The 27,700-nt window shown below is 36.2% G+C and overlaps 1 protein-coding gene across 1 annotated transcript in view; it reads left to right on the top strand.

The window, feature by feature from the left end:
* BTBD8 (BTB domain containing 8) overlaps positions 1-27,337 on the top strand; it is a 98,318-nt gene extending 70,981 nt beyond the window's left edge. The window contains exons 10-18 of the mRNA XM_015144794.3: positions 9,329-9,511; positions 10,124-10,261; positions 11,128-11,257; positions 13,686-13,747; positions 19,436-20,156; positions 20,424-20,511; positions 20,921-21,060; positions 22,853-25,183; positions 26,474-27,337. Coding sequence (XP_015000280.2) covers positions 9,329-9,511; positions 10,124-10,261; positions 11,128-11,257; positions 13,686-13,747; positions 19,436-20,156; positions 20,424-20,511; positions 20,921-21,060; positions 22,853-25,183; positions 26,474-26,943 — 4,263 coding nt within the window. The 3' untranslated portion in view covers positions 26,944-27,337. The remainder of the gene's footprint in view (positions 1-9,328; positions 9,512-10,123; positions 10,262-11,127; positions 11,258-13,685; positions 13,748-19,435; positions 20,157-20,423; positions 20,512-20,920; positions 21,061-22,852; positions 25,184-26,473) is intronic.
* Positions 27,338-27,700: the final 363 nt, after the last annotated feature.

The raw sequence follows: 27,700 nt of genomic DNA, 5'->3' as shown, positions 1-27,700 counted from the left end.
GCTATGTTAGGTCCATTTGGTCGATAGTGTTTTTGAAGTCCAATATTTCTTTATTGATTTTTCTGTCTGATGTATTCATTATTCTTTTTAGTTAGTTAGTTCAGAGATGGAGTCTCACTTTGTCTCCCAAACTGGAGTTCAGTGGCATGATCATAGCTCACTACAGCCTCAAACTCCTTGGCTTAAGTGATCCTTCTGCCTCAGCCTCCCAAGTAGCTGGAACTACAGGCATGTGCCACCATAGCTTTTTTTCTTGGTAGGGATAGGGTCTTGCTGTATTGCCCAGGTTGGTCTTAAAATCCTGGCTACTTTCTTCCAAAGTGATCCTCCCATCTCAGCCTTCTGAGTTTCTGGGATTACAGGCATGAGCCACTGTGCCCAACATGTTGTATTCACTATTGAAAAGTTGTGTATTGAAAGTTCCTACTATCTTTGTATTGCCATCTCTCTCTCTCTTCAGATCTATTAATACTTGCTTTATATATTTAGGTACTGTGATGCAGGATGCATATATATTTATAATTTTTATATCTTCCTATCTTCCTTTTATCATTTCTTTTAGCATATTATTTTATCATTACATAATGTCTGTCTCTTGTGACAAGTTTTGACTTAAAGTCTATTTTGTTGATAAGGTATAGCCACTCTTACTCTTTTTATTACCATTTGTATGGAATATCTTTTTTTATTCCTTCACTTCCAGCCTAAATGTGTTGTTAAATCTCAAGTGAGTCTCTTGTAAACAGTATATCATTGGATCTTGTTTTTGAATCCACTTAGCCACTCTGTCTTTTGATTGGATAGTTTATTTATATTTTAAGTAATTATTGAGAGGAAAGGATTTACTATTGCCATTTTATTATTTTCTGTTGTCCTATAGTTCTTTGGTCCCTCTTTTTATCTCCTGCTGTCTTCCTTTGTGCTTTATTTTCTTAATATTGATATACTAAAAAATTTTTTTCTCTTTTTTGGTATAACTTCTATATGTATTTTATTTATAATTACCATGGGGCCTACATAAATATCTCATAGATATAACAGTCTATTTTAAGCTCAATCACATACACAGAAATTCTCCACTTTTACTTCTCCCCCCACACATATACTCTGTTACTGATTTCACCATTTATATCTACCTATAGTACATATTTGTTAATATACTTTTTAGTTATAGTTATTTTTAATACATTTATCTTTTAACTTATATGCAAAAATTAAAAGTGATTAATTCAGTTGAAACAAATATACCACTCTGGTGTTGAATGTCAATAATGGGAGAGGCTGTGCGTTGTGTGAGATCAGGGGGCTTATGGGAAATCTCTGTACTTTCCTCTCAGTTTTGCTGTGAACCTAACACCATGCTTAAAAAATGAAAAAAAAATTTAAGACAGGGTCTCACCCTGTCACCCAAGCTGTAGTGCAGTGGCATGATCACAGCTCACTGCAGCCTTGAGCTCCTGCCTCAGCCTCCCGAGTAGCTGGAACTACAGACACGTGCCATCACACCTGGCTGATTTTTGTAGAAATGGTTTTGCCATGTTGCCCAGGCTTGCCTCAAACTCCTGGGGTCAAGCGATCTGCCTAGATCAGCCTCTGAAAGTGTTGGAATTACAGGCATGAGACACTGTGCCCAGCCAATATCTTTTTTTTTTTTAAGTGATTTATTCACTACCATAAGTGATACAGTACTCATTACTCTTTGTTTGTTTATATGTATTTTTCTTTTCTTTTCTTTTTTTCCTGGAGATAAGGTCTTGCTCTGTCACCTAGGCTGGAGTGCAGTGGCTCACTGCAGTCTCAGCTTCCTAGGCTTAACCAATCCTCTCACCCCACAGCCTCCCAAGTAGCTGGGACTGCAGGTGCATGCCACCACAACCAGCTAATTTTTTGTATTTTTTTGTAGAGACAGGGTTTTGCCGTATTGCTCAGGCTGGTCTCGAACTCCTGAGCTCAAGTGATCTGCCCACCTTGGCCTCCCAAAGTGCCTGGATTACAGGCATGAGCCACCATGCCTGGCCTTATATATTTTTCTTCACCAATGAGTTTTATACTTTCTTATGCTCTCATGTTACTTTTTAATGTACTTTTGTTTCAACTTGAATTCCTATTAGCACTCCTTATAAGTCAGATCAACTGGTGATTAATTTTCTCAGCTTTTGTCTTTTTCTTGCCCTCATTTTTGAAGGACAGTTTTGCCAGGTTTAGTATTCTTGGTCGGAAGGGTTTGTTTTTAAAAAGCATTTTGAATATATCATTGCACTCCCTTATTGCCTGTAAGCTTTCTGCTGGAAAATCTGCCTTTAGTCTTATAAACATTCCCTGTGCATAAGTTGCTTTTTTCTTGCTGCTTTCAAAATTTGCTTTTACTTTGGCAGTTTGATTATATGTCTCACTGTGGATTTCTTTGGATTCATCTTATTTGGGAGTACTTTGGGCTTCCTGGATCTGGGTGTCTGTTTCCTTCTCCAGATTTAGGAAGTTTTCAGCCATTATTTCTTTCAATAAGTTTTCTGACCGTTTTTCTCCTTTCTCCTTTGGAACTTTAGTAATGTGTGTATTTTGCCACAGTGCCTTAAACTTTCTTTACTATTTTTCATTCTTTTTGCTCTTCTGACTGAATAATAATTTCAATGACCTGTCTTTGAATTTGCTTATTCTTTCTTCTCTTTGATCTAGTCTGCTGTCGAACACCTTTAAAGAATTTTTCAATTCAGTAATTGTATTCTTCAGCTCCATGATTTCTGTTTGGCACTTTAAAAATATTGTATATCTCTTTACTGAAATTATTACTTTGTCATGCATTATTTTCCTGACCTTGGTGTGAACATCTTTATGATGATGATATTGAATTATCTGTGAGCTAAATCATATATCTCAGTTTCATTTAGGCCAGTTTCTGGAGATTTATTTTGTTCTTTGGAACATATTTCTTTGTTCATTTTCCTTAACTCTGTTTGTATCTGCACATTAGATTAACAGCTACCTCTTCCAGTTCTCATGGACAGGAAGAAGACCCTTAATAATCAGCCCAGCCAGAGGTTCAGGGCCTCTCAAACCTTCTTGCTAGTCAAACTCACTTTCTTTGTAGTGGCTTCCAAGCATCTAGAGTATACTGGGTCATATTAGTGCTCTGAGTCAAGTTTCTTGGGTAGCCCTCAGAAAAGTTAGGTCATTGGATATTCCTCTACACTCCTTCCTGCCCCAAGTAGAAGGCGGGATTTGGGGCTTTTCCAGCTGTTCACTCTTTACTGAGACAAGTGAAGGGGCTCTGGCAACTAGTCGCATGCAACATCATCTGCCTTCTTTGTTCTCATTGGCCCTCGGATGTCTAAAACATGCCACGTCCCATTAGCACTCCAAAAGAGCAGGACAGAAACCTGTTCCGTGGACAGTCCTCATAAAAGTTGGGGCTTTGGATACACATTTCAATTCTTTGTCTCCCTAGGGAGATGTTGGGAACTAGAAGCTGTCGTCTACTCACTGTGTGCTGAGCAAGAGTGAGAGACTGTGCTGACTCTCGGTCAGAATCACCATCTCTGTTCTCACTAGTCCCCAGGTGACTACCAGCCCAAATCACCATTTGTGTTCTTTCCCAGGTAGCTAGAGTTTGCTGGGTCCCATCAGCACTCCAAGACTGCAAGACAGAAATCAGTCATGCAAGCAACCCCTGGAAAAGTTGGATGTTTGATACATGGTCTAACTCTTTCCGTCCCCAGGGAGAAGCTGGGAGCTTGTGGTTTTCTTCCCAGTTGTACAGCTCTGTGCCAGGGGTAGGATTCTGGTGAGAGTGTGTCTCAAATTTCCCTATCAGCTTCAAAGTGTCTGGTTTCATGCTCATCCTCAGTGCAGGAGCCTTTCAACTAGCTTCTCAATTTCTCACAAAGACAATTTGTTAATTGTTGAATCAGTGTGTTCATGGGGGAAGGAGGGTTTAGGGCTTCCTATTCTGCCATCTTGCTGATGTCACTTCTCAAACAGTCTTCTTAAGCCTTCTTTAGTTCTAATTCAGTTCAGCCACATGTGCCATGGAAGGTGCGCTGATCCATCAAGTATTTCTTTGTCATCAAGGGAGATTTGAAAGTGCTACTACATTAGCGTATAACATGGAGAATTTTTAAGTATATTTTAGTGTGAGGAACTTTAAATTTTTATCTTTCTTTGTCACCAAGTCAAAAGACAGATAACATTTCATATGATATTTATAACACTAATTTTCCTAGTATATAGAGAGTTTCTACAAATTGATTTTTAAAATCAAAGCGAAACATAGGATAGAATTAGATAGTTCACTAAGGAAATACAGATACCTCTTAATTTGATGAGCAGATCCTGAACTTCATTAGAGAAGACATGAGAACTACCATGTCAGACCATTTTCTGTCTTTTGGAATAACGAAAAGAAATTTTCACTGTGTTAGTAAGAATATATGGGATAAATATCCTGATTTATTCCTGGGAAGGTCGTAAATTAGCACACCTTTTTCTGTGTTTCCTAAGCTTTTTATTTGTGACCCAGAATAAAAAGATGTTTTTTGTTTGTTTTGTTGTTGTTTTCATTGCAACCCAATACACTAACACATATAGGACAGAAACACAAGTTTCACAAAAGATCTCTTAGCCTTATTTCATATGATGTACTGGTGTTTTCTATGTTTCTCCTTCCTTTCTCACCCACCCACCCCCTTCTTTCTTTTGTTTTCTAGTGCTGATTGTGAACCACTAAATACATTTCTCTAGGTTGCAATGGAGGAGTCTACCACTTGAAAAACAGTGCTCCATTGATTGTATATTGGCAGTGTTTTGGATACCCCGGGTGTCCCACCTTATAGCCTCTTGGCCCATGTTTGTACTCAAACTATTGCTGCAGCATCTAGCTGCCCGTGGATGTGATTCTGACAGCACTTTCCCTCAGCCACATCACATACACATCTTTCTCACTTTCTGTCCTGAGGCTTCACTGCTACTCTACATGAGATACCTGCAGCTCAGCAATTCTGAACCTGTGTAAACCTGGAGGTGAAAGAGAGTTAACATCCCTGAGGGAAAGCCTTGACCAGTGGGAGAAGAGAGCCAGTGGTTAATGTTTCCTTGTTCTGTCTGTTGGATGGATAATTCAAAGTGTGTCCTTCATAGCTCTTCAGAGGGTCCCCAACAAGATTGAGTCCCAGTTGCCTACAATAGTGAATTCTATATTAGTGCTTTTCAAACTTTAATGTATCTGCAAAACACTTGGGGGTCTTGTTTAAATGCACATTCTAATTCAGTAAGTCAAGGGAGGATACAGAGATTATGTATTTCTAACAGGCTCTGGCTAGCTGACGCCACTTTGAGTAGTAGAGAGATAGAAAATACACCCATGAATTGGCTTTCCTTCCTTTCTTCCCTGTTGCACTCTTCCAGCACCTCAGATCCCCCAGGATCACTTCACAAATAAACTGTCTGCATATAAGCCTGTTTCTCAGGCTCAATTTTTAGGCAGAATCCAGGTTAAGAGAAGTAGTATTGACCCAGCAATTCTACTTCTAGAAATGTATCTTGTAGATATTTTCACATATATGTGAAATAATGTTGTATACAAGGTAAGTCATTACGACATAATAGCAAAACTGAAAACAATGTAAATGTCTTGAAGCACAGGACTGGTTAAATGACTTGTGATATGTCTATATTATGGACAATTACATGGCTATTAAAACAGAAAAAATATGTATGCTGGTAAGAAGAATATTCAAGATGTGTGCTAAGTGTAAAAGGGAAGATACAGAGTACTGTGCATATTAATGCCTTCATTTGGATAAATAAGCAGAAAATTACATATATGTTTTATTTGTATATGCATAAAATAACTGGAAAGATAAGGGAAAAAATAATATTGGTCGTAAAATGGATGGTTTGGGGACAGGGAGGAGAGGAAGACTTTTCGTAGAATGTCCTTTATACATTTTGATTTTTTTTTTTTTTTTTTTTTGAGCAGTAGCAAGGTTTATTGTGAAGAGTGAAAGGACAAAGCTTCCACAGCGTGGAAGGGGACCCGAGTGGGTTGCCCTATATTTGAAATTTTAAAACTATGTGATTGTATTAACTGTTGAATTAAAATTTAAGTGTTTGGTCTAAAAGTATTACTTTTTTTTTCTTTGAATCTCGAGGTACTCTAGCATTTAATGTTTATCATATATTCAGATGAGTATGGAATAAGATCATGTATCACCTATGTTATTTAACTATGTCCATATAGTAGTTTTCCAAGCTAAATTATGACGGTTTTACTCTATATCTGTGGTTTTTTTAAAAATGCTACTGTCAGAGCACATCACATTATGTATATAGTAAGCACTTTGTAGATACCTGCCAAATTTATTTAAATACCTTACATTTGACTTCCTTACCAGAGCAGTGCCTGCAGTAGAACTGATTGAGCTTATTGTCTAAAACTTAGTAATTGCACAGTTACTCAGGAAGTCACTGGAAGAGGAAACGACAATGGTTCTAAAAATGAGACGAATTATAGCAAAGTATGACTTTTTTTTCTTTTACTCAAAGCAGTGGAAGAATATAATACATTTTTTAAGGATTATTGGCTGGGTGCAGTGGCTCACACTTATAATCCCAGCACTTTGGGAGGCTGAGGTGGGAGGATCACTTGAAGCCAAGAGTTCAAGACCAGCCTGGACAGCATGGCAAGACTCCAGCCCTACAAAAATTTTTTTAGAGCTGGGCATGGTAGCTCACACCTGTAATCCCAGCATTTTGGGAGGCTGAGGCGGGTGGATCACTTGAAGCCAGGAGTTTCAGACCAACCTGACCAACGTGGTGAAACCCCGTCTCTACTAAAAATACAAAAAATTAGCTGGGCATGGTGGCATGCACCTGTAATCCAAGCTATTCACATGACTGAGGCACAAAAATGGCTTGAACTGGGGAGGTGGAGGTTGCAGTGAGCTGCGATCGCACCACTGCACTCCAGCCTGGGTGACACAGCAAGACCTCGTTGCAGTGAGCCGAGATCGCACCACTGCATTCCAGCTGCGGGGTCTCGCTCTTGTCGCCCAGGCTGGAGTGTAGTGGTGCAATATCGGTTCACTGCAAGCTCTGCCTCCCAGGTTCACGCCATTCTTCTCCCTCAGCCTCCCAAGTAGCTGGGACTACAGGTGCCTGCCACCACACCCAGCTAATTTTTTTTGTATTTTTAGTAAGGATGCCAGTGTTAGCCAGGATGGTCACAATCTCCTGACCTCATGATCTGCCTGCCTCGGCCTCCCAAAGTGCTGGAATTACAGGTGTGAGCCACCGCGCCTGGCCAATACTTTTTAAAAAAATAAACATGCACCTATGGTTTCAGCTACTTGAAAGGCTGAGGCAGGAGGATCACTTGATCTCAGGAGTTTGAGGCTGCAGTGAGCCATGTTCAAGCCACTACATTCCAACCTGGGTGACAGAGCAAGACTTGTGTCAAAGAAAAAAAAGAATTATTAGTAAATGGTTAAAATTTTTAGTTTTGAAGTTGAAAGATTAAACTTGTTATCTTAGAGATTGATTGATAGACTCTGTCTCCAATCACGTTAAAAGATCAGCAAATAAATTTTAGTGTCTACTATAACCCAGTTTTATACTAGGCCCTGAGGATACATTGGTGAGCTAAAACAGAGGTAGTTTTACACTCATTGAACATACAGCCTAGTGAGGGAGACAGACATTAATCATACAGTAATGTTCATGTTTGATTAATTACAAATGAACTAAGTGCTCTAACAAAAAACGACAGATTTTCTCGTAGTGTGTATAAAAGGAATCTGATGTAGATGTATGGTATCAGGGAAGACGTAGTGCTTCTGGACCTAAAAAAAAAAAAAAAAAAAAACCAGAAGCTGTGTAAAGTCCACATCATGCTGTCTGTGTTAGGTATTTCAGTCATTTCCAGATTTATCAATGATAATCTATTGCTGTGTAACAAACCACGCCCAAACTAAGCGGCTTGAAAAGACTTCTCACAATTCTGTGAGTTCACTGGGTGATTCTTCTGCTGGTCTTGTCTATGGCGGCTGCATTCAGCTGGGGACTGAGCTGGGGGTCTAGTCCTCCTGCACCAAATGTTCTTCCTTACCAGGCTTCTTTTGGCATTCTCAGAAGGTAAAGACTGAAGCTGCAAGCCTTCTTGAGGCCTAGGCTCTAGAACTTGCACATCAACCCTGTTGGTTAAGGCAAGTGAAAAGGCTAGTAGTCTAGATTCAAGACTGAGGAAATAGATTCCACCTCTTGGTGGATGGAATTTGTGGCCATGTTTTTCAATTACCAGTCTATCAAGTAACTAATTAATAAATAGTTATTTACTAAGTATTGCTTTAAGAACTGGAAATAAAACATGAATAAGATACAGTAATCTATAAGTTGCCTTTTTTTTCCTTTTCCTTGGAGTACATGGTATTTGTGCATTGTCATTCCACTTTCCATAGAGATCAATATTTGTGAATGTTTTTTTCCATGGTATAATAATGAATCATGAAATGAATAAAATATAAACAGCAGAGTCTTACCTAATTAGAGAAGAGGAGGAAAATCCCTAGGAATTATAAGTAATTTTTAACCTTTCCAAATTTGCATAAAGAACATGTATTTTGTAGTCAGAAAAGAGTGAATGCTATGCTGGTGGAGCCATGCAGTTATGAATGGTATCTGTAAGCCCAGAAATTACCTTAGTAGTGATAATCTTAGGGAACTCAAATTTTTCTTTCTAGTTATTATCACTTTGCTGTCAGGTTTATTTTAGCTACTTTTTTTTTTCTTTCTTTCTTTCTTTCTTTCTTTTTTTTGAGACGGAGTCTTGCTCTGTCACCCAGGCCAGAGTGCAGTGGTCTGATCTCGGCTCACTGCAACCTCTGCCTCCCGGGTTCAAGCAACTCTCCTGCCTCAGCCTCCTGAGTAGCTGGGATTACAGCTGTGCACCACCATGCCTGGCTAATTTTTGTATTTTTAGTAGAAGTGGGGTTTCACCATGTTGGCCAGGCTAATCTTGAACTCCTGACCTCAAGTGATCCACCCTCCTCAGCCTCCCAAAGTTCTGGGATTATAGGAATGAGCCACCGTGCCCCACCTGTTTTAGCTACCTTTTAAAGCTGGTTTCTTCCTAGCTCAAACTTTACCCTTTTGAATAATTCTGAATGAATGAGTAAATTAACATTATATGTAAAACTAATGACAAAGACATTAGCTACCTGGAATTTTGTTTTTGCAGGAAACATCCCACAACAACAAAAGTATTTTATTGGCTTAGAGAGTTACTTTATGAGCAGTAATACCATCTAACTTTTTCAATTTTTTTTTTAAATCTAAGAATGATAAGAATGCTGCTTTTCTTCTGATGGAAAGTGACAGGCTAATCATCAGTTTACCCAGAGTGAAGTGGACAGAAGTGGCACTGACCATGGCGTCTCAGCTTCAAGAAAAATGTATTGCATTTATTGTAGAAAACTTCTCCAAGATTATTCAGAGTGAAAATTTTGCTCTTCTCTTACAGGTACTATGTCTAAAATTATATCCTATATTTAGTTCCATCTTTGTGTTCTGATTTCAATTATATAAGAGCTTTTAAATGCAGGTTGCTTTTGATTAAATTAATGTGATTTAAATAAACTCCATGGCAGATGGCATGTTTACATAGGATTTAAGGCAGTGATGGACAGGATTTTTGGCTCACAAGATGAGAAAGGCGAGAGGGACAGGTTTGAGTGCCCTGGCAAGGCACAGTGTAATTCTGGCCAACTCTAGCCCTCCCTCAGCAAACCACGTTTTAGAAACCAAAGTCATAAAGATACTGTTTTGGCCAGTAATACAATTATGGTCCATGCAGAATTCTCTGTCTTATTGGAAAGCTACTTTCTCTAAAATTATTCACGGAATAAATAACTCCTATTGTTTATTTCTAGATTCTGTATTTAGGGCTATGTTGGCTTTTAAAAACTGTGTGTATATGCATATATGTGGATTTTTTAACAAAAGAAAGGGAAAAGACAAATATTTCTGGTTGACTTCATACAGCTAGTTATAATGATCTGTTAACGCCAGACTTTCACATTTCTTGTGCATTTTGTATGTATTCCTCTTAAATATTAATTTATGTGTTTTATAGTCACAAGCAATGAGTAGCACAGCCGATCTGTTGGACACAATTTTCAAAGCAATTGAAGAAAATATCACCACTGAAAATAGTTGCTCTCTTCTTATGGCTCTGGACACATTGCTGAACTCTGACAGTACAAAGGAAATGGTACTGAATGTAATGAAATTTATTAAAATAATGCAATATTTGAACTAAGATTTTTAAATGAATGTGCATTTTAAATGTTGCATGGGTCATTGAAGCCAGGCAGTGGATACCTAGGGGTGGATTAAGATCTCTACTTTTGTATGTGTTTGGAATTTTTTATAATACTAAATTTTAAAAATTCCATTTGTCTCCAAATGGACTTTTTATAAAAGTTTAGAAATTGGCACTTTGGCTGGGTAATTTTAAATGTAGTGTGACACTTAGCAATATTATTTGGCACAGCATAACTTTAGTATTTCTCCCTGGTCCTACAGTAAATTTTTTAGATATAAAATGTATATTTTAGAGTTTTTAATCATCAGTGTCTTTTATTTTTATAATCTTAATTTTTCTTTTCAAAAAATCATATTTTAAAATTAGGCGGTGAAGCAAAATTAAAATATTTATTTTTAAGTACAATTAATCAGTGGCCATTAATTAGGTAATTACAAATTATTGGCATTCTGTATTTGTTCAACAAAAATGGTTTTTAAAATATATCATATTTATTACTATTCCATAGAGCATTTGACCTTGTAATGTCATAGTTGATATGAAAAGGCTGCAGAAGGTGTTCATATCAAGGGCATTGGTGTTTTAAAATAACGTTTGGTTGAAAAGATGAGATTTTTTAGCTTTGTGTTCATTTATAAAATTTTGTTATTAATGAGTAAGCCTTCATAAATAACATGTACCCAACGATCTTAAAAATCTAAATGATGACATCATTGATCTAGCTTAGGAGTAAGTAGATTCTGAAAGGAATAATGACTGGTTGCTATGACAATGTGGCTCTCACCAGCTGCTGATTTGTTGCTTGAACACAGGGTTTTACGTGCAAGATCCAGGCTCTGCGTGATAAGCTGTGGATCTTCCTGGTTCAGTCTTTCTATGCTGTTCGTCACACAGAAAGCTGGAAGCTGATGAGCACAGATGATCAACAGAAAATCCAAGCAGGTACGTTAGCCTTGAGATATTTCAATTCTTATGTAATGATTGTTGTGACAGCAGATATTTTGAGGGCATTCTGATAAGTGGAAAGGTTAACATTTGTGTGCTTCTGTTGGATAATAGGATGCTAACTGAAACTGGTGCTCATATGTTTAGGCAGTTTTAATAAATCATGCTTTTTAGCTGTTCTTAGAAAATGAAACTAATTTCCTTTACATATATATATATATATATATATCAATTTTTAATCTTACTATACATTAGCAACAATGTTCTAGGCAAATTTGCTTGCAAGCATTCTTGTGAAGAGATTAAAAGTGTAAGAAAATGTAGCCCACATAGAACAGAGTATCAAACATACTTTTTCCTCCTTTTTAAATATGTTTTGTCATAAAGCTTTTCCATCTTTTTCATAAGACACGCTTTCTTGTGGTTTTGCTTGGAATAGATGGCTTTATTTCACAACTGATTGGTTCAGTGATGTGCAGTGTGCTATTGCGGACTGTCCCTCAGGAGCTGCACAGTGGTCCGTGACATTTAATAGGTATCATCTGAAACATTAGCATTAAACAAAAGATGTATATATTTCAGAACGTGTTTAAAAATATATATCAAAATAAAAATTCGAGGGTGTGGAACTAAAAATGGCTTCATGAGTATTTTTGGGTTAAAGCAGGTGCCTTAGAAAAAATATTGACATATCCAGTGTGTATAGTTTTTACAACGTTTTAAGAGACTAAATTTTATGAAGCAAACATTTTAGTACTGTAAAACATGGAAGCCATATCTGTTAAAATATATTTTGAGAATGCATAAATATGTTAAATTCTTTAGTGGTATTATCAGCATAGGATCTGCTTTTACATTATAAGCATTACATGATAGTGTAGCTAGATGTGATATGAAGAGCACTTTTCAAAAAAATTCCATTATTTTAAACAAAAATTATGAGAAGAAGGTCTTAGAAATTGGACATTTTTTTCCTTGTGACTCTTTCTCTGCTGATTTTTAAATGTTTTATTTTTACAAAATGTATGTAATGTGAAGTAACAAGGTAAGATCAGCATTCCTTCAGTAAGTGTCTTTCAGCGCTCTCCTGATTAGTAGGAAACTTTGTTTTTCTCTATTTTAGAGGATTTCATAGTTAAGTTGAGCTTCAGTGTTCTTTAATTCTTCAGAGTGCTAATTAAAAATACATGTAAATACCCATATTTAAATAAAATGTTATTGGTAATCCAACTATCCAGCTAATCCAACAATCCTTTTTGAATTGTCAAAAAGGACTTTTCATTCTATTACGTTGAGTCAGTATAATAATAATGTTTTAATCTTAAATAAGTTGAATTATGAGTCCTGACTTATGCATAATTACTTCCTCGGGAAACCCAGATAAAGGAATGGTTCTGGGTTGTCTGTTACTACATTTCGTATGTCATAGTTGAGTTACTGACTTTGGGGTGAAATTTTTTATTTTAATTTCTTCCTGTGTATTATTGTGCAGAGTCATTTGCTTACTGCAAATCAGTCCTATAGTGCCATTTTCAGGATCCTGCTTTGTCTTATAGCACATATCCTATAGAATAGAGATCATGGAAGATGCATGGTAGTTACAGATAATTTAATGTAGTTTTTATTAGCTGATTTAATAAAAATCAAATAATTTTTGGAGATTACATATATTTCTTCAAAATAATCTTAAAGCCCAGTAACCGTCAAAAGAAAGAAATACATTTGCTAAACTATATTTGTAGCTCTCATATCATTTTTTCAGCCTACATATTTTCCTGACATCTTTCAAATTCTTATTTGAATAGCATAGACATGAGTTCTGCAATAAATTCCCATATAAACCTAACTTATAAAATGAATTTTTATTTAATTATAAAAAGAATGATATTTTGAAGATTGTTTCTTGTTTTATTTTCAATAGAACCTTATTTTTTCTTTTCTCTTTCCTCTTTCCTCATTATATATATCTGCAAAACCAGAAAATATTTTTAACTTCAGAGTATTTTTACATTTAGTATAAACATTTTCTCGTATTTAATAGCTTGTAGAATGTTACCTTTGCCATAATCTGTAATTTTTTGTAATTTGGAAAACTAAATGAAACCAATTATCTAAAATGTCACGGTTTGAGAAAATTCTCGTGTTTTTGTAAATGTATGAATCTTCTCTGTGAGATTGTACAGTTCTTATTTATTAATTTTAATAACATAAAACCTAGGGGCCAGAGAGTCAGATAGAAAATGAGGTTCTTTTAAAAAAAATCTAAAATATAATAGGGAGTTGTTTTGTATACTAGATTGGTTTCAGGTTTATTAAGTTATTTCCATTAAAATATGACTTTTTTTCTGCTGACATACTATTTTTCCTTTACTTCTAAGGTATAATAATGTTCCCTATAAAAATAAATTGCTGTTTCTTTCTACAGCTGCATTTGACAAAGGTGATGATCGAAGACTTGGCAAAAAGCCTATATTCAGTAGCTCACAGGTAAACTTTCTAAATTTTATAGGTACAAATGAAAAATATAACAAATTATTTAAAATTATTTAAAGTTTATTTTATATTTCAGAAAAAGTTTTAAAAATCTGTTCATTAATTGAAGCTATTTCTTAATGGAAAATTTTTCTTTTTCTAAATCAAGTGAACATTTAATAAATGTTTTAAAGTGAATTTTTTATATCCAACTGGCATTGGAAGTATCTACCTTTTTCATTTCCTTGAAAACCTTTTTGGCAGCTAACAGAGCTATTTCAGTCTATTGGCAGTTGTTTAGAACTATAGACCTAATTCAATGTCTATTTTTCTAATTAGCCTACTTCTTAAAAAAGAAGATTTTAGGCCAGGCGTGGTTGCTCACGCCTGTAATTCCAACACTTTGGGAGGCCGAGGCGGGTAGATCACCTGAGGTCAGGAGTTCGAGACCAGCCTGGCCAACATGGTGAAACCCCATCTCTACTAAATATACAAAACTTAGCTGGGCATGGCGGCGCACACCTGTAATCTCAGCTACTCAGGAGGCCGAGGAAGGAGAATCGCTTGAACCTGGGAGGCAGAGGTTGCAGTGAGTCGATATTGTGCCATTGCACTCCAGCCTGGGTGACAAGAGCAAAACTCCGTCTCGAAAATAAAGTTTTTAATTCACATAATATATTTTTGGTGTTTTTGAAAAAAGCAATTAGTACTAAGAGTACAACTGTGTTTTACTTTAAAAGTTACTTGTTATACTTATATGAGGTATCTAAAGTAGTTGAACTCTTAGAAGGTAGTATTGTGGTTGCTGAAAACTAGGGGGAGGGAGAAAGGGGGAGTTGTTCAATGAGTACAGAGTTTCCATTTTGCAAGTTGAAAAGTTATCTGTTGTGCAACAAAGTGCATGCAGCTAACATTACTACACTGTTACTGAAGTGTATTAAAGAGTACTTAAGTATGTTAAATGGTTAAGATGGTAGATGTCATGTTTTATGTGTTTTTTGTTTGTTTGTTTTACCATCCACAAAGTTATTTGTTGTTTTCCTTATAACCTGAAATAAATTTTTCTTCCCAAAAATGTTATTAATGATGGTTAGGGTTCCAAACTAACTTACAGATGTTCACTTAAACAATAATATATTCAAAGTACAAAATTATTCTAACCTTCTCTGTGTGGTACAATGATAGACATACATTGAGAGTTCCAGTTTGGAATGCAATGAACATATTGCCCTAGCAGAGTGGAATAGGAAATCCCTTTTTCTTCCTCATCAGCCAGTTGATAGGAACTAATGCAGCTCCAAGCCACAACCGAGAGTTCTCATGGCTTGAGGAAGAAGTCAAGCTCCAAATGTCTTGAGTGAGAAACCAGGAAACTGGATTTTTGCCAGTTAACCTCTTAGGATTGTTTCCAAAGTGCATTTCACAAGATATGAGCTCCATCTAGCATCAACTATAAGTTGGAGAGTTGCTACACACACCATAGTTCCTCTTTTTTTTTTTTTTTGAGACAGAGTTTTGCTCTCGTTGCCCAGGCTGGAGTGCAATGGCACGTTCTTGGCTCACCGCAGCCTCAGCCTCCTGGGTTCAAGCAGCTCTCCTCCCTCAGCCTTCCGAGTAGCTGGGATTACAGGCATGTGCCACCACACCAGGCTAATTTTGTATTTTTAGTAGAGACAGGGTTTCTCCATGTTGGTCAGGCTGGTCTCGAACACCCGACCTCAGGTGATCTGCCCGTCTCGGCCTCCCAAAGTTCTGGGATTACAGGTGTGAGCCACCACGCCCAGCCCCATAGCTCCTCTTATAGACCGATGATGCATATTACACCTTGAAAGTGCTGAGAAACACTAAAGAACTACTTTTGAATTATTGCATCCAAAATTTCCCCCAATGTTATAGCTATGGAATAAGACTAGGGTTCCCTCATCCCTTTTTTTTTTTTTTTTTTTTGAGACAGAGTCTCGCTCTGTCACCCAGGCTGAAGTGCAGTGGCGTGATCTCGGCTCACTGCAAGCTCCACCTCCCGGGTTCGTGCCATTCTCCTGCCTCAGCCTCCCGAGTAGCTGGGACTACAGGCACCCCCCACGACGCCTGGCTAATTTTTTGTATTTTTAGTAGAGATGGGGTTTCACCGTATTAGCCAGGATGGTTTTGATCTCCTAACCTTGTGATCCACCAGCTTCAGCCTCCTAAAGTGCTGGGATTACAGGTGTAAGCCACTGCACCCAGCCCCCTCAACCCTTTTAAAACATATTATATGATTCCACAGAACATACTCTAGGAAATGGTGCACTAGGACATTTTTTTCTGTGTTCCCTGTTATCCGCGTGTTTTTTAAAGGCCCCGAGGAATTAACCTACTTGCCTTCCTTTCCCCTGCTACCAACCAGGCTTTTCCTCCTTCCTTGCCTTATTGCAAAATAGAGCAAGGTTTCATTATTTTTCCTCATCCTCCTGACTTTGTGGTTGTCTAAGTCTTTTTTCTGTTAAGAACAGTTGGAAGGAAACAGTTTCCTTCCCAATGGGAAGGAAGTAAGTTTCCCCCAGAAAGACAGTGATATGCTGAAATGGATGCTGGACATAAAATAAAGAGTTCAAATTTTGGCTTTACATTTATTATGTGTCATCTGTGAGTCTCAGTTTGCTTATTTATAAAATGGAGTAATAAAACCTCACAGGATTATTGTGAAAATTACGTGAAATAATTTATGTGCAATTACCTGGTATGTAGTAAGTGCTCAATAAATATGGAGCAAATAAATGTGTTTTCCAAACAGGGATGAGCTATCTAGGAGGTGGGAGAAAGTTTATCAGATAAGACAGGGAAGAGGTTTTTTGTTTGTTTTGTTGTGGTGGTGGTTGTTGCCTGCTTCATTTTTCCATCATAGAGCAATTTAAGAAGAATGCTTAGTACCAAAGTACTTAAGAATAAAATATATGATATCTGGGATTTGCTTCAAAATAAAATAGGAGTAGATGTGTATGAAACAAAATGGGAATTAATAATTAATAATTTTTAGAGTTGGCTATTAGGTATGTGAGGATTCATTATACTCTTCTGTCTTCTTTTGATTATGTTTAATTTTTCCCATTTTTTGAGACAGGGTCTCACTCTGTCACCCAGGCTGGAGTGGCATGGCATAATCACGGCTCACTGCAGCCTTGACTTTCTGGGCTCAAGGGATCCTTCCACCTCAGCTTCCTTAATAGCTGGCATAGGCCCAAATTACCATGCCTGGCTAATGTTTGTGGTTTTTTTTTTTTTTTTGTAGAGGCAGAGTTTTGCCATGTTGCCTAGGCTGGTCTCAGACTCCTGGGCTCAAGCAATCCACACCTGGCCTATTGTGAAATTTTTCAAGGCATACAGCTATACCGTATACTATATAGATTTCACCCATAGCATAATACTTCAAGATGCATAAATTCAAGGATAGAATAAATTAAGTAGAGTTAGTGTTAAGGGTGGGAAGGAGTTCTAAAAGCAGAAGTCAGCCTGGCTTTAGGTATTAAAAATAGAGAAATGTTATGTTTTGAGCTAAGATTTGAGCAAGAAAACAAAAAATGAGGACTAAGTCTATTTGAACTTTTTAATGGAATCCTGGAAGACTGCTGTGAATAGGACCAGTCTCTGCCCTGTGGACAGGCATAAGCTGAGACCCAAAGCTGTTAATAATTTCTGAAATGTCCCAGGTTGGTTAGAGGCAAAACTAGGACAAGAATCTAGTGGTTGCTTTATCACCATGCTTTCCTTTTTTCTAAATTTAACGAGGTTATTTATTATATATTTTTGTGTGTGCACACACATTCACATATGTTATTTTATCTTTGACAACTTTTAATGTAATTGGAAGCTTTTCGTATTTAAAAATAGACCTTAAACTGCATATCAAAATATACAATATATGCCCAGTGTTAACAACATTACGTTTTTTTTGTTTGTTTGTTTGTTTGAGTATCCAATATGTGATACGGTGCTGAGGGATATGAAAGATGAAGAGAGCACAGGCTCTGCCTCAGACCTCTACAATCTCATACAGCTTCCAAAGGGGAAAAAAAAAACCATTTGCATACTTACATAAAGAATGACAATAGGATGGGCACGGTGGCTCATGCCTGTAATCCCAGCACTTTGGGAGGCCCAGGTGGGCAGATCACGAGATCAAGAGATCAAGACCATCCTGGCCAACATGGTGAAACCCCGTCTATACTAAAAATACAAAAATTAACTGGGCGTGGTGGCGCATGCCTGTAGTCTCAGCTACTCGGGAGGCTGAGGCAGGAGAATTGCTTGAACCTGGGAAGCGGAGGTTTCAGTGAGCCAAGATCACGCCACTGTACTCCAGCCTGGTGACAGAGCAAGACTCCATCTCAAAAAAAAAGAATGACAATATTGGCTGGGCACAGAGGCTCATACCTGTAATCCTAGCACTTTGGGAGGCCGAGGCAGGCGGATTGCCTGAGCTCAGGTGTTCAAGATCAGCCTGGGCAACACGGTGAAACCCTATCTCTACTGAAATACAAAAAAAATTAGCTGAGTGTGGCGGCGTAGTCCCAGCTACTCGGGAGGCTGCGGCAGGAGAATTGCTTGAACCTGGGAGGCGGAGGTTGCAGTGAGCTGAGATTGGGCCACTGCACTCCAGCCTGGGTGACAGAGCAAGACTCTGTCTCAAAAAAAAAAAAAAAAAAAAAAAAAAAAGAATGACAATATGATCTTAAAATATTTTTCTAGAATTTCTACCAACTTAAAAATTTTCTTTGTTCCCTTTCATATCAAGGTTGGGTCTAAGGAAAATGATGAAGTAGGTACGTTTATCTTCAGTGCCATTTTATTTGTCCCTTTTTAGGCTGTTTCAACTATTTTTAGGATCCCTTTTCCTTCACTTCCTATAGCCAGCCAGTGCTGTACTAGTATCTTATTTGTCCAAAAACCAAGCTTTGCAGATGTAGTGTATTGATGTGCTGTGCTTTCTAGGAGCTTTAAAAAAAAATTTTTTTTTTTTTTTTAAATAAGGACTCCAAGAAGTAAAGTATTCTTCCCACAGAGGATTAAGTCTTTAATGATAAAATTTCTGGCACTTGGGATAAGGTTGAAGAGAGAATTTTTATTGAAAATCTTTATAATGTTCCCTCAAATTATGCCATATAGATGACTTCGGTGTGAGGTTAAATCATGAGTTCAAGTCCTGGTTCTGTCCCTCACCAACCTGAGACCTGAGGTAAATCACATACCTACTTTAATCCTCAATTTATTGTCTAAGAAATAGAAACAGCCACAGGAGCTATTTCATGGGACTGTTGTGAGGTTTAAGTGGGATGATGTATACAAAAGATGTAGTATAAAACATGGGAGTAAGTCTTCTAAAAAATCTTGGATATTATCATTCCTCAAGGCATCCTGAATCTTTATAGACATTAATTTATACCAAAACTTCATACATTAAAAAAGCATTCCTGTTATTTATTTATTTAATTTAATAGAATAGCATGCCTTTAAAATAAACACTTATGCTATATTTCAGATTTGATTAAGGTAGTCTGAGACAAAGTTTTGATCCAAATGATCAAAGACAGTTCAAGCTTTGACCTTAAATCAAAAATTGAACTTTTCTATTTTTTTCTTCTTTGAAAGACTGGTTTTTGGAAACACATAATATTATATGTTAAAGATTTCAGTCAAATTACAAAGTATTTTTTTTCTTCTTTATAGCAAAGGAAACAAGTTTCTGACTCTGGTGATATAAAAATCAAATCTTGGAGGGAAAATAACAAGAAAGAGTGTTGGAGTTATCTCTCTACTAATAAAAAGATGAAATCCGATGGATTAGGAGCATCTGGACATTCATCAAGTACCAATAGAAATAGTATAAATAAAACTCTGAAGCAAGATGATGTAAAGGAAAAAGATGGTACAAAAATAGCATCTAAAATTACAAAACAACTAAAAACTGGGGGAAAAAATGTTTCTGGAAAGCCCAAAACTATAATAAAATCCAAAACAGGAAATGGTGATAATGCACGGTTGGAAAACATGTCACCTAGACAAGTTGTAGAAAGATCAGCAACAGCAGCAGCAGCAGCAGCAACTGGACAGAAGAATTTACTAAATGGGAAAGGAGTGAGAAATCAGGAAGGGCAAATTACAGGTGCCAGACCCAAGGTACTCACAGGAAACTTAAATGTGCAAGCCAAAGCAAAGCCTTTGAAGAAAGCGACAGGGAAGGATTCTCCATGCCTCAGCATCGCAGGACCCTCCAGCAGATCCACAGATTCAAGTATGGAATTCTCAATTTCCACTGAATGTCTGGATGAACCAAAAGAAAATGGATCAATAGGAGAAGAAAAGCCTTCTGGACATAAACTATCCTTTTGTGATTCTCCAGCACAGATGGTGAAAAACAGTGTAGATAGTGTCAAAAATTCCACTGTAGGTGGGTTTTAGCACTGTAATTTTTAATATCTCCTGACAGTTAAAGTTCCTTAAAAAAACAAAAACCTAAACCTGTATTTGGGCTTTTATTTAGTTTCAAATGCCAACAGAATACTTATTTATATGTACTTATGCAAACTGAGAAAAAATGTAGTCCTTCCCACTTTAATATTTCATTTTGTTTATAGTGTCTAACCAGTAAACTTATACATATTTGTTACATATTTAATGTATTCTATCTTATGACTCACTTTTTCTTAATTTTTAGCCATAAAATCTCGACCTGTTTCAAAAGTTACCAATGGAACTTCCAATAAAAAAAGTATTCATGAACAAGACACTAATACAAATAACAGGTAGGTCTTCATTCAGTATTTTAACCTATCTGTTAGCTTTCTCTCAAAGTTAATTATATACTAACTTCTAGCTAAATATTTTTAAAATATCTTTTATTTTTTGTTAAAAAAATTTAGTGTATTTACATAATTTAACACAGTTTATTAAAAGAAATTAGTATATGCAAAATGAGGCACAATATTTAAAAGAATATCTTAATGTATACTATGGTATATGATTATGCATTGCTTTATTATACTTGATCTACAGTTTTACAAACTTAAAGACTTATGAGCATATGATTTTTCTATTTTCAGGAGAGATGTATTTTTTATTTCTTGAAAAAAAAACTGTTTCAGGTATCGGTCTTTTAAAAAGTTCATGTTTTGGAATCTCAGTGTAATACTGAATGCAAATAATTTTTCTTAGTGTACTAAAGAAGGTCAGTGGCAAAGGATATAGTGAGCCAGTACCACAGGCAATTTTGAAGAAAAGAGGAACTAGCAATGGATATGGCGCAGCTCAGCAGAGGACAAAGAGTACCCCATCTAATGTTACTAAAACTCAAGGTAAAGCTGAAATAGTACTGGATATCTTGAAATTATTTCCTTGTGTAAACTGGATAAGCCAAACTCTGATTTGGAACTTCAGGAGCAAATAAGCAAAATATGGTTTTACTCATTTTGTGTTTGTTTCACACCAAAGAGATGAGATTGTATACTTTTCAGACAGGTGTTTTGGGATGTAGGTTTGGTTTTGTTGTTTTGTTGTTGTTATTGTTGAGACAGGGTCTTGCTCTGTCACCCAGGCTGGAGTACAGTGGCATGATCACACTGCAGTCCTCCTTCGTCTGCCTCCCAAAGTGTTGGGATTACAGGCATGAGTCAACACACCTGGCCTCTATTTGGTTTTATTGTCTCTTGTGAGAGAAATAATTAAGGGAGTTACTAGTTTAGCTGCATTTCTGGTCCTTTTAAATATTATGCCCATGTTTCTTGAAAGTTCCATTGTTAATTATAGGAATTTCATTTGTAAAACTGGCACTGAAGAACTCTTTAAAAAGTAATAGTGTAGGCTGGGTGCAGTGGCTCACGCCTGTAATCCAAGTACTCTGGGAGGCCAAGGCAGGTGGATCACCTGAGGTCAGGAGTTCAAGACCAGCCTGACCAATATAGTGAAACCCCATCTCTACTAAAAACACAAAAATTAGCCAGGTGTGATGGTGTGTGCCTGTTGTCCCAGCTACTTGGGAGGCTGAGACAGGAGAATTGCTTGAACCTAGGAGACGGAGGTTGCAGGGAGCCGAGATCATGCCTCTGCATTCCAGGCTGGGTGACAGAGCGACACTATTATCTCAAAAAAAAAGATAATAATAATGCAGTCTAAACAACTATGATACATAAGGAGGAAGAATTTCCCTTCCAGAATCTGTGTGAGTCCATTGGTTTTCAGTGTTCTGAAAAGGAAAAGAGTACTGATCAGATTGCATAATTTGCTAACATAATAACTGATTTTCAAAATTGCTTTTATGTATCAAGCATTCACATATGTAAAAGCAGTTTGTAAAATCCTAAAAACAGTTTTGATTTGGATTATGAGTTATTACTGAAAATCAATTAAAAATAAGGCAGAGAAAATATTTTCATATCCTAGTAATAGCTAAATATTAAACATTTAAAAATATTTGATAATTCTGTTTGACAGATTTGAATGTCCAAAATATCATCTCTAAGACTTTCACCAGTGTAAACAAATGGATTCCCCAAATTAATCCCCTTCTTTCCAGTCAGCAGTTCTAGTTTCCACTGGAGATCTAAGTTATTAACCCTAATAAGCTACAGTAATAATAATCTGGTTATGACAAGTAAATTGGTTTTATTCATGTTTGAAGAAAACAACTGCAACAATTTTAACAGTTCTATTTATTTTATATTTAGCTTGATTCTCCTTTTCAGCTATGTAGAACACACTGTTTTTTTTTCTCTGAAAACTTCAAAGGGAAGACCTTTCTTGCTCCTTTGATAAAAGAAAATCCGATTTTTTTACCCTCATACATTTTTGCAAATCCAGTTTTGGCATAAAAATCAAGTCTCTTTACTTGAGGAAGAGAGATCCTATTTTAGTAATTTTTACTGGGACCCTGGAGTAGTCCCTCTGTATTTCTAATTGAAATTTTTTTTTTTTATTTTATCATGTAACTGATTCCTAATCTGTGCTTGTCCATTTGATCATAGATATGTTACCCTTCCATTGTGGTCTTGATTTTATTTTTTCTGAAGTAATTTTAAAACAAATATTAAATTTTACTCACAAATTGGAGGTGATAATACATTTCTGAATATACCCTCTTACTTTTCTTAGGATCCCAAGGAGAGTCACCAAACTCAGTAAAATCTTCAGTCTCTTCAAGGCAGTCTGATGAAAATGTGGCAAAGTTGGACCATAATAAGCCTACAGAGAAACAAGCACCTAAGAGAAAAATCGTCAAGCAAGTACACACAGCTTTGCCTAAGGTTAATGCAAAAATAGTGGCAATGCCTAAAAATCTAAATCAGTCAAAGAAAGGTGAAACTTTGAATAATAAAGATTCAAAACAGAAAATGCTTCCTGGACAGGTTATGTCAAAAACTCATCCTTCCTCCCAAAGACCTTTAAAAAGTGAAACATCTATTGTCCAAAAAAGTATGTTTCATGATGTGCGTGAAAATAACAACAAGGACAGTGTTTCTGAACAGAAGCCTCACAAACCTCTCATTAATCTTGCATCTGAAATCAGTGATGCAGAAGCACTCCAGTCATCCTGCAGGCTTGACCCACAAAAGCCATTACATGATCAAGAAAAAGAGAAGTTGGTGTTAGAATGCCAAAATATTTCAAAGCTGGATAAATCATTAAAACACAAACTGGAATCCAAACAGATTTGTTTAGATAAAAGTGAAACAAAATTTCCCAATCACAAAGAAACAGAACATTGCAATGCAGCTAACATATGTTGTCATTCTGATGGGAGTGATAATGTAAATTCAAAATTGTATAGCACCACAGCCCTAAAATACATGGTTCCAAATCCAAATGAAAATTCCTTGAACTCTAATCCAGTTTGTGATTTAGACTCAACAAGTGCAGGGCAAATCCATTTGATATCAGATAGGGAGAACCAAGTAGGGAGAAAAGATACAAACAAACAATCAAGTATTAAATGTGTGGAAGATGTTTCACTGTGTATTCCTGAAAGGGCATATGGTACCTTAAATTCTGCTCAAGAAGACAAAAAATTGAAAGTTCCTTTGGAAGGACTGACAATTTCTAGTAAGTTGTCTGATGCCTCTGCTATGGATGAAGACAAACATGCTACAGCAGACTCAGATGTTTCCTCCAAGTGTTTTTCAGGACAGCTGTCAGAAAAAAATTCTCCTAAAAATATGGAAACATCAGAATCTCCAGAGAGCCGTGAAACTCCAGAAACTCCATTTGTGGGTCACTGGAATTTGAGTACTGGTGTTCTGCATCAGAGAGAGAGTCCTGAATCTGATACTGGCAGTGCTACCACATCCTCCGATGACATAAAGCCCAGATCTGAAGACTATGATGCCGGAGGGTCTCAGGATGATGATGGGTCAAATGACAGAGGTATCTCTAAATGTGGCACTATGCTGTGCCATGATTTTCTTGGAAGAAGTAGCAGTGATACCAGTACTCCTGAAGAATTAAAAATTTATGATAGTAATTTAAGAATTGAAGTAAAAATGAAAAAGCAAAGTAGTAATGATCTTTTCCAAGTTAATTCAACAAGTGATGATGAAATCCCTAGGAAAAGGCCAGAAATTTGGTCTCGATCTACAATAGTTCACCCTAGGGAAAAAGAAAATATTCCACGAGGCAGTGTCCAGTTTGCTCAGGAAATAGATCAAGTATCTTCTTCAGCAGATGAAACAGAGGATGAAAGATCTGAAGCTGAAAATGTTGCAGAAAATTTCTCTGTATCTAACCCAGTTCCTCAGCAGTTTCAGGGAATAATTAATTTAGCTTTTGAAGATGCAACTGAAAATGAAAGTCGTGAATTTTCTGCAAATAAAAAGTTTAAAAGGTCAGTTTTACTTTCAGTTGATGAATGTGAAGAGCTGGGATCAGATGAAGGAGAAGTCCATACTCCCTTTCAGCCTTCTGTAGATTCTTTTTCACCTTCTGATGTTTTTGATGGCATTTCTCATGAACATCATGGAAGGACTTGCTATTCCAGATTCTCACGAGAAAGTGAAAATAATATTTTAGAATGTAAACAAAATAAAGGCAATAGTGTATGTAGAAATGAAAGCACTCTCTTGGATCTTAGTAGCATTGACTCTTCAAGAAAAAATAAACAGAGTGTTTCAGCCACAGGAAAAAAGAACACAATAGATGTCCTATCCAGTAGAGGCAGACAGCTGCTTCCAGAAGATAAAAAAGTAAACAATGGAAGCAGTGTAGATAATGACATTCAGCAACGCAGCAAATTCTTGGATAGTGATGTAAAATCTCAAGAAAGACCATGTCACTTGGAGCTTCATCAAAGAGAACCCAATTCTGACATACCAAAGAACAGCTCTACAAAATCTCTAGACTCCTTTCGGAGTCAAGTTCTGCCTCAGGAAGGTCCACTGAAAGAGAGCCATTCTACCGCTACTGAAAAAGCTAATATTGCTTTATCTGCAGGTAATGTACAGAAATAGAAATGCTAAATGCATAAGAAAATAAGTTTATAAAATTTTAAAGTTGTATGAAGCCCTGAATGTTATATTTTAGTCAAATAATTACTTAAGCAACAGATTAAAATTTTAAATGAAAAATTTCTTAATATGAAAATTAGCTAGTTACTCATTCTTTATTGTTCACTTAAAATCCTAATGAAGAAGTAATATATAGTAAACATTTTGATTGTTATATAGAGCTAACCTACTAAGAGATTTTACATGAAAGAATAAATAGAAAACCTTAGTTTGCTGCTATTTAGTTATTTATGTATAATTTAACACAAGAATTCTTGACTATTAGAAATTTTATTATACATTGGATATGATTTATAGACTTGATAGTATATTAAAGGCCTGTGCAATAACTCTAGTAATATGTAACTAAAAGCACTGAACTATTTTGACAACTAGATTGATTTACAATTTATATACATTTTACAGAGATTAAAATTTTCAGGATCTCTCTATTCTAAAATTTTCAAATAAAAAGATAAATTTCCTAAAAGAGATTATATTTAGAAGCAATGATAATATATGAAAAAAGCCCAGGCTTATTTCATATTGTTTAGATGATTTTCTGTCTAATTGTTTTGTGTTTTTTGTCTTCCTTATTATAGTAATTCAGACTAATGACCCACATTTAAAATATGCAATAGTGGCTAACTGAGTAGCTATTGTGTATTATAACTAAGAAAAATACTGATCAGTAGTTTCCTGTTCAGCAAAATCGGAAGAATAAGGAGGTCTTTGAAGTTGTACTTTTTTGTTTGTTTGTCTTTGCTTGCATCTTCCTTTGCATGTGCAATATACAAATAAGCCTTTAGGTGAAATGTATTTATCCCCCCCCCGCTTTTGCAACGGACTTACCCTAAGTCATCATCAAAACACTATGTCTTTTTTTTCCTCTTTTTCTATTGTAGTGAATTAGATATATGTGCACATTCTATGTTTATGTTTAAATAATTTGTTTTCTGTATCACAAGTTTTCAAATTAAACTATGGAGAATTATTGTTAGTTGCCTATGTTGATTTTGCTTCTAAACGTTACCCTTGAATTTTTGACACAGAAAAATGCCTCAAAAATCTTGTCAATTTTGTATAGATGTTATTTTTCCCATTGTGGTGGTGTTTTTTTTTGTTTTTTTTTTTTTTTTTTTGGACTATCACTGTTATATTGTGTTAATATTCTACAAAACTCTGAAGGGTACCAACGTGCAATTTTTACATTGTGTAGTATTATGAATTATTTCAGGAGACATAGATGATTGTGACACACTGGCACTAACCTGCATGTATGACCATCGGCCTTCAAAAACCCTGTCTCCAATATATGAGATGGATGTAATAGAAGCATTTGAGCAGAAAGTGGAATCAGAAACACATGTTACAGATATGGATTTTGAAGATGACCAACATTTTGCAAAACAAGATTGGACACTACTAAAGCAACTGCTCTCTGAACAGGATTCAAACTTAGATGTTACAAATTCCGTTCCTGAAGACTTAAATTTAGCACAGTATCTAATCAATCAGACACTACTTTTAGCGCGAGATAGCTCAAAACCTCAGGGTATAGCACATATTGACACTTTGAACAGATGGAGTGAACTAACATCTCCACTTGATGATTCCTCAGCGAGCATCACCATGGCTAGTTTTTCCTCTGAAGATTGTTCGCCTCAAGGGGAGTGGACAATTCTGGAACTGGAAACTCAGCATTAAGTGTTAACATTTTGGAAAAATTTATGCCACTCCTTTATTTTTTGATGCCTATATTATATCCAAATGATAATTGCATTAGCCAGATATAAACTTTCCTTAATATTGAGTCTTTCCAATTTAATGAGGTAAACATAGTTTATTTATTAATATATCACATACAGAAAAATGTTTTTCTAAAGTTTTTGAGCATGTTTTCTATAATTATTAGAAAAATTAGAAGACTTGTAAGGAAACCCTTGCTTCAGTTTTCCTTTCCTAACTGATCATTTGTTCACTTGTTCATTATTCAAGAATTTAAAATGTGAATGCACAAGTAGATCAGTCCCTTTACTTTTTGCTCTGCATATGGTAACATAGTAATTTAACAATAAAAAACTTACTGTGCTTGTGTCCATTCATGTAGAGTTTTCTGTGAATAACATTCAAACTCACATTTAGGTGATTGAGGCTGATAGCTGAGTGTTGAGAAAAATCTTAGCTTTCCCAACAATTCAGGCCCAGGAAATTCTGAAGCAAGTACATCTCAAATTTCAACCACATCATTGCTAAAACAAGAGAAATGGAATTTCCTGTCTCTCTCTTTTGGGGATATATCCAGAGAAGAGAATCTGCCCTTGTTCAAAAGCATAAACTTCCTTTACAGGTAGTCGCTCATTCTCCATTTTCTATTCCATGTTAGGGATATGTTGGAACTGCACCTGCAATAAGCCAGCACTAAATATAAACTTGAAAACGAGTATATGAGGCAACTGAGTTA

The sequence above is a fragment of the Macaca mulatta genome, chromosome 1 (genome assembly GCF_049350105.2).
Source record: "Macaca mulatta isolate MMU2019108-1 chromosome 1, T2T-MMU8v2.0, whole genome shotgun sequence".
Lineage (NCBI taxonomy): Eukaryota > Metazoa > Chordata > Mammalia > Primates > Cercopithecidae > Macaca > Macaca mulatta.
The sequence above is the reverse complement of the archived record's forward strand: the minus strand, read 5'-3'. Positions and strand labels throughout refer to the sequence as shown.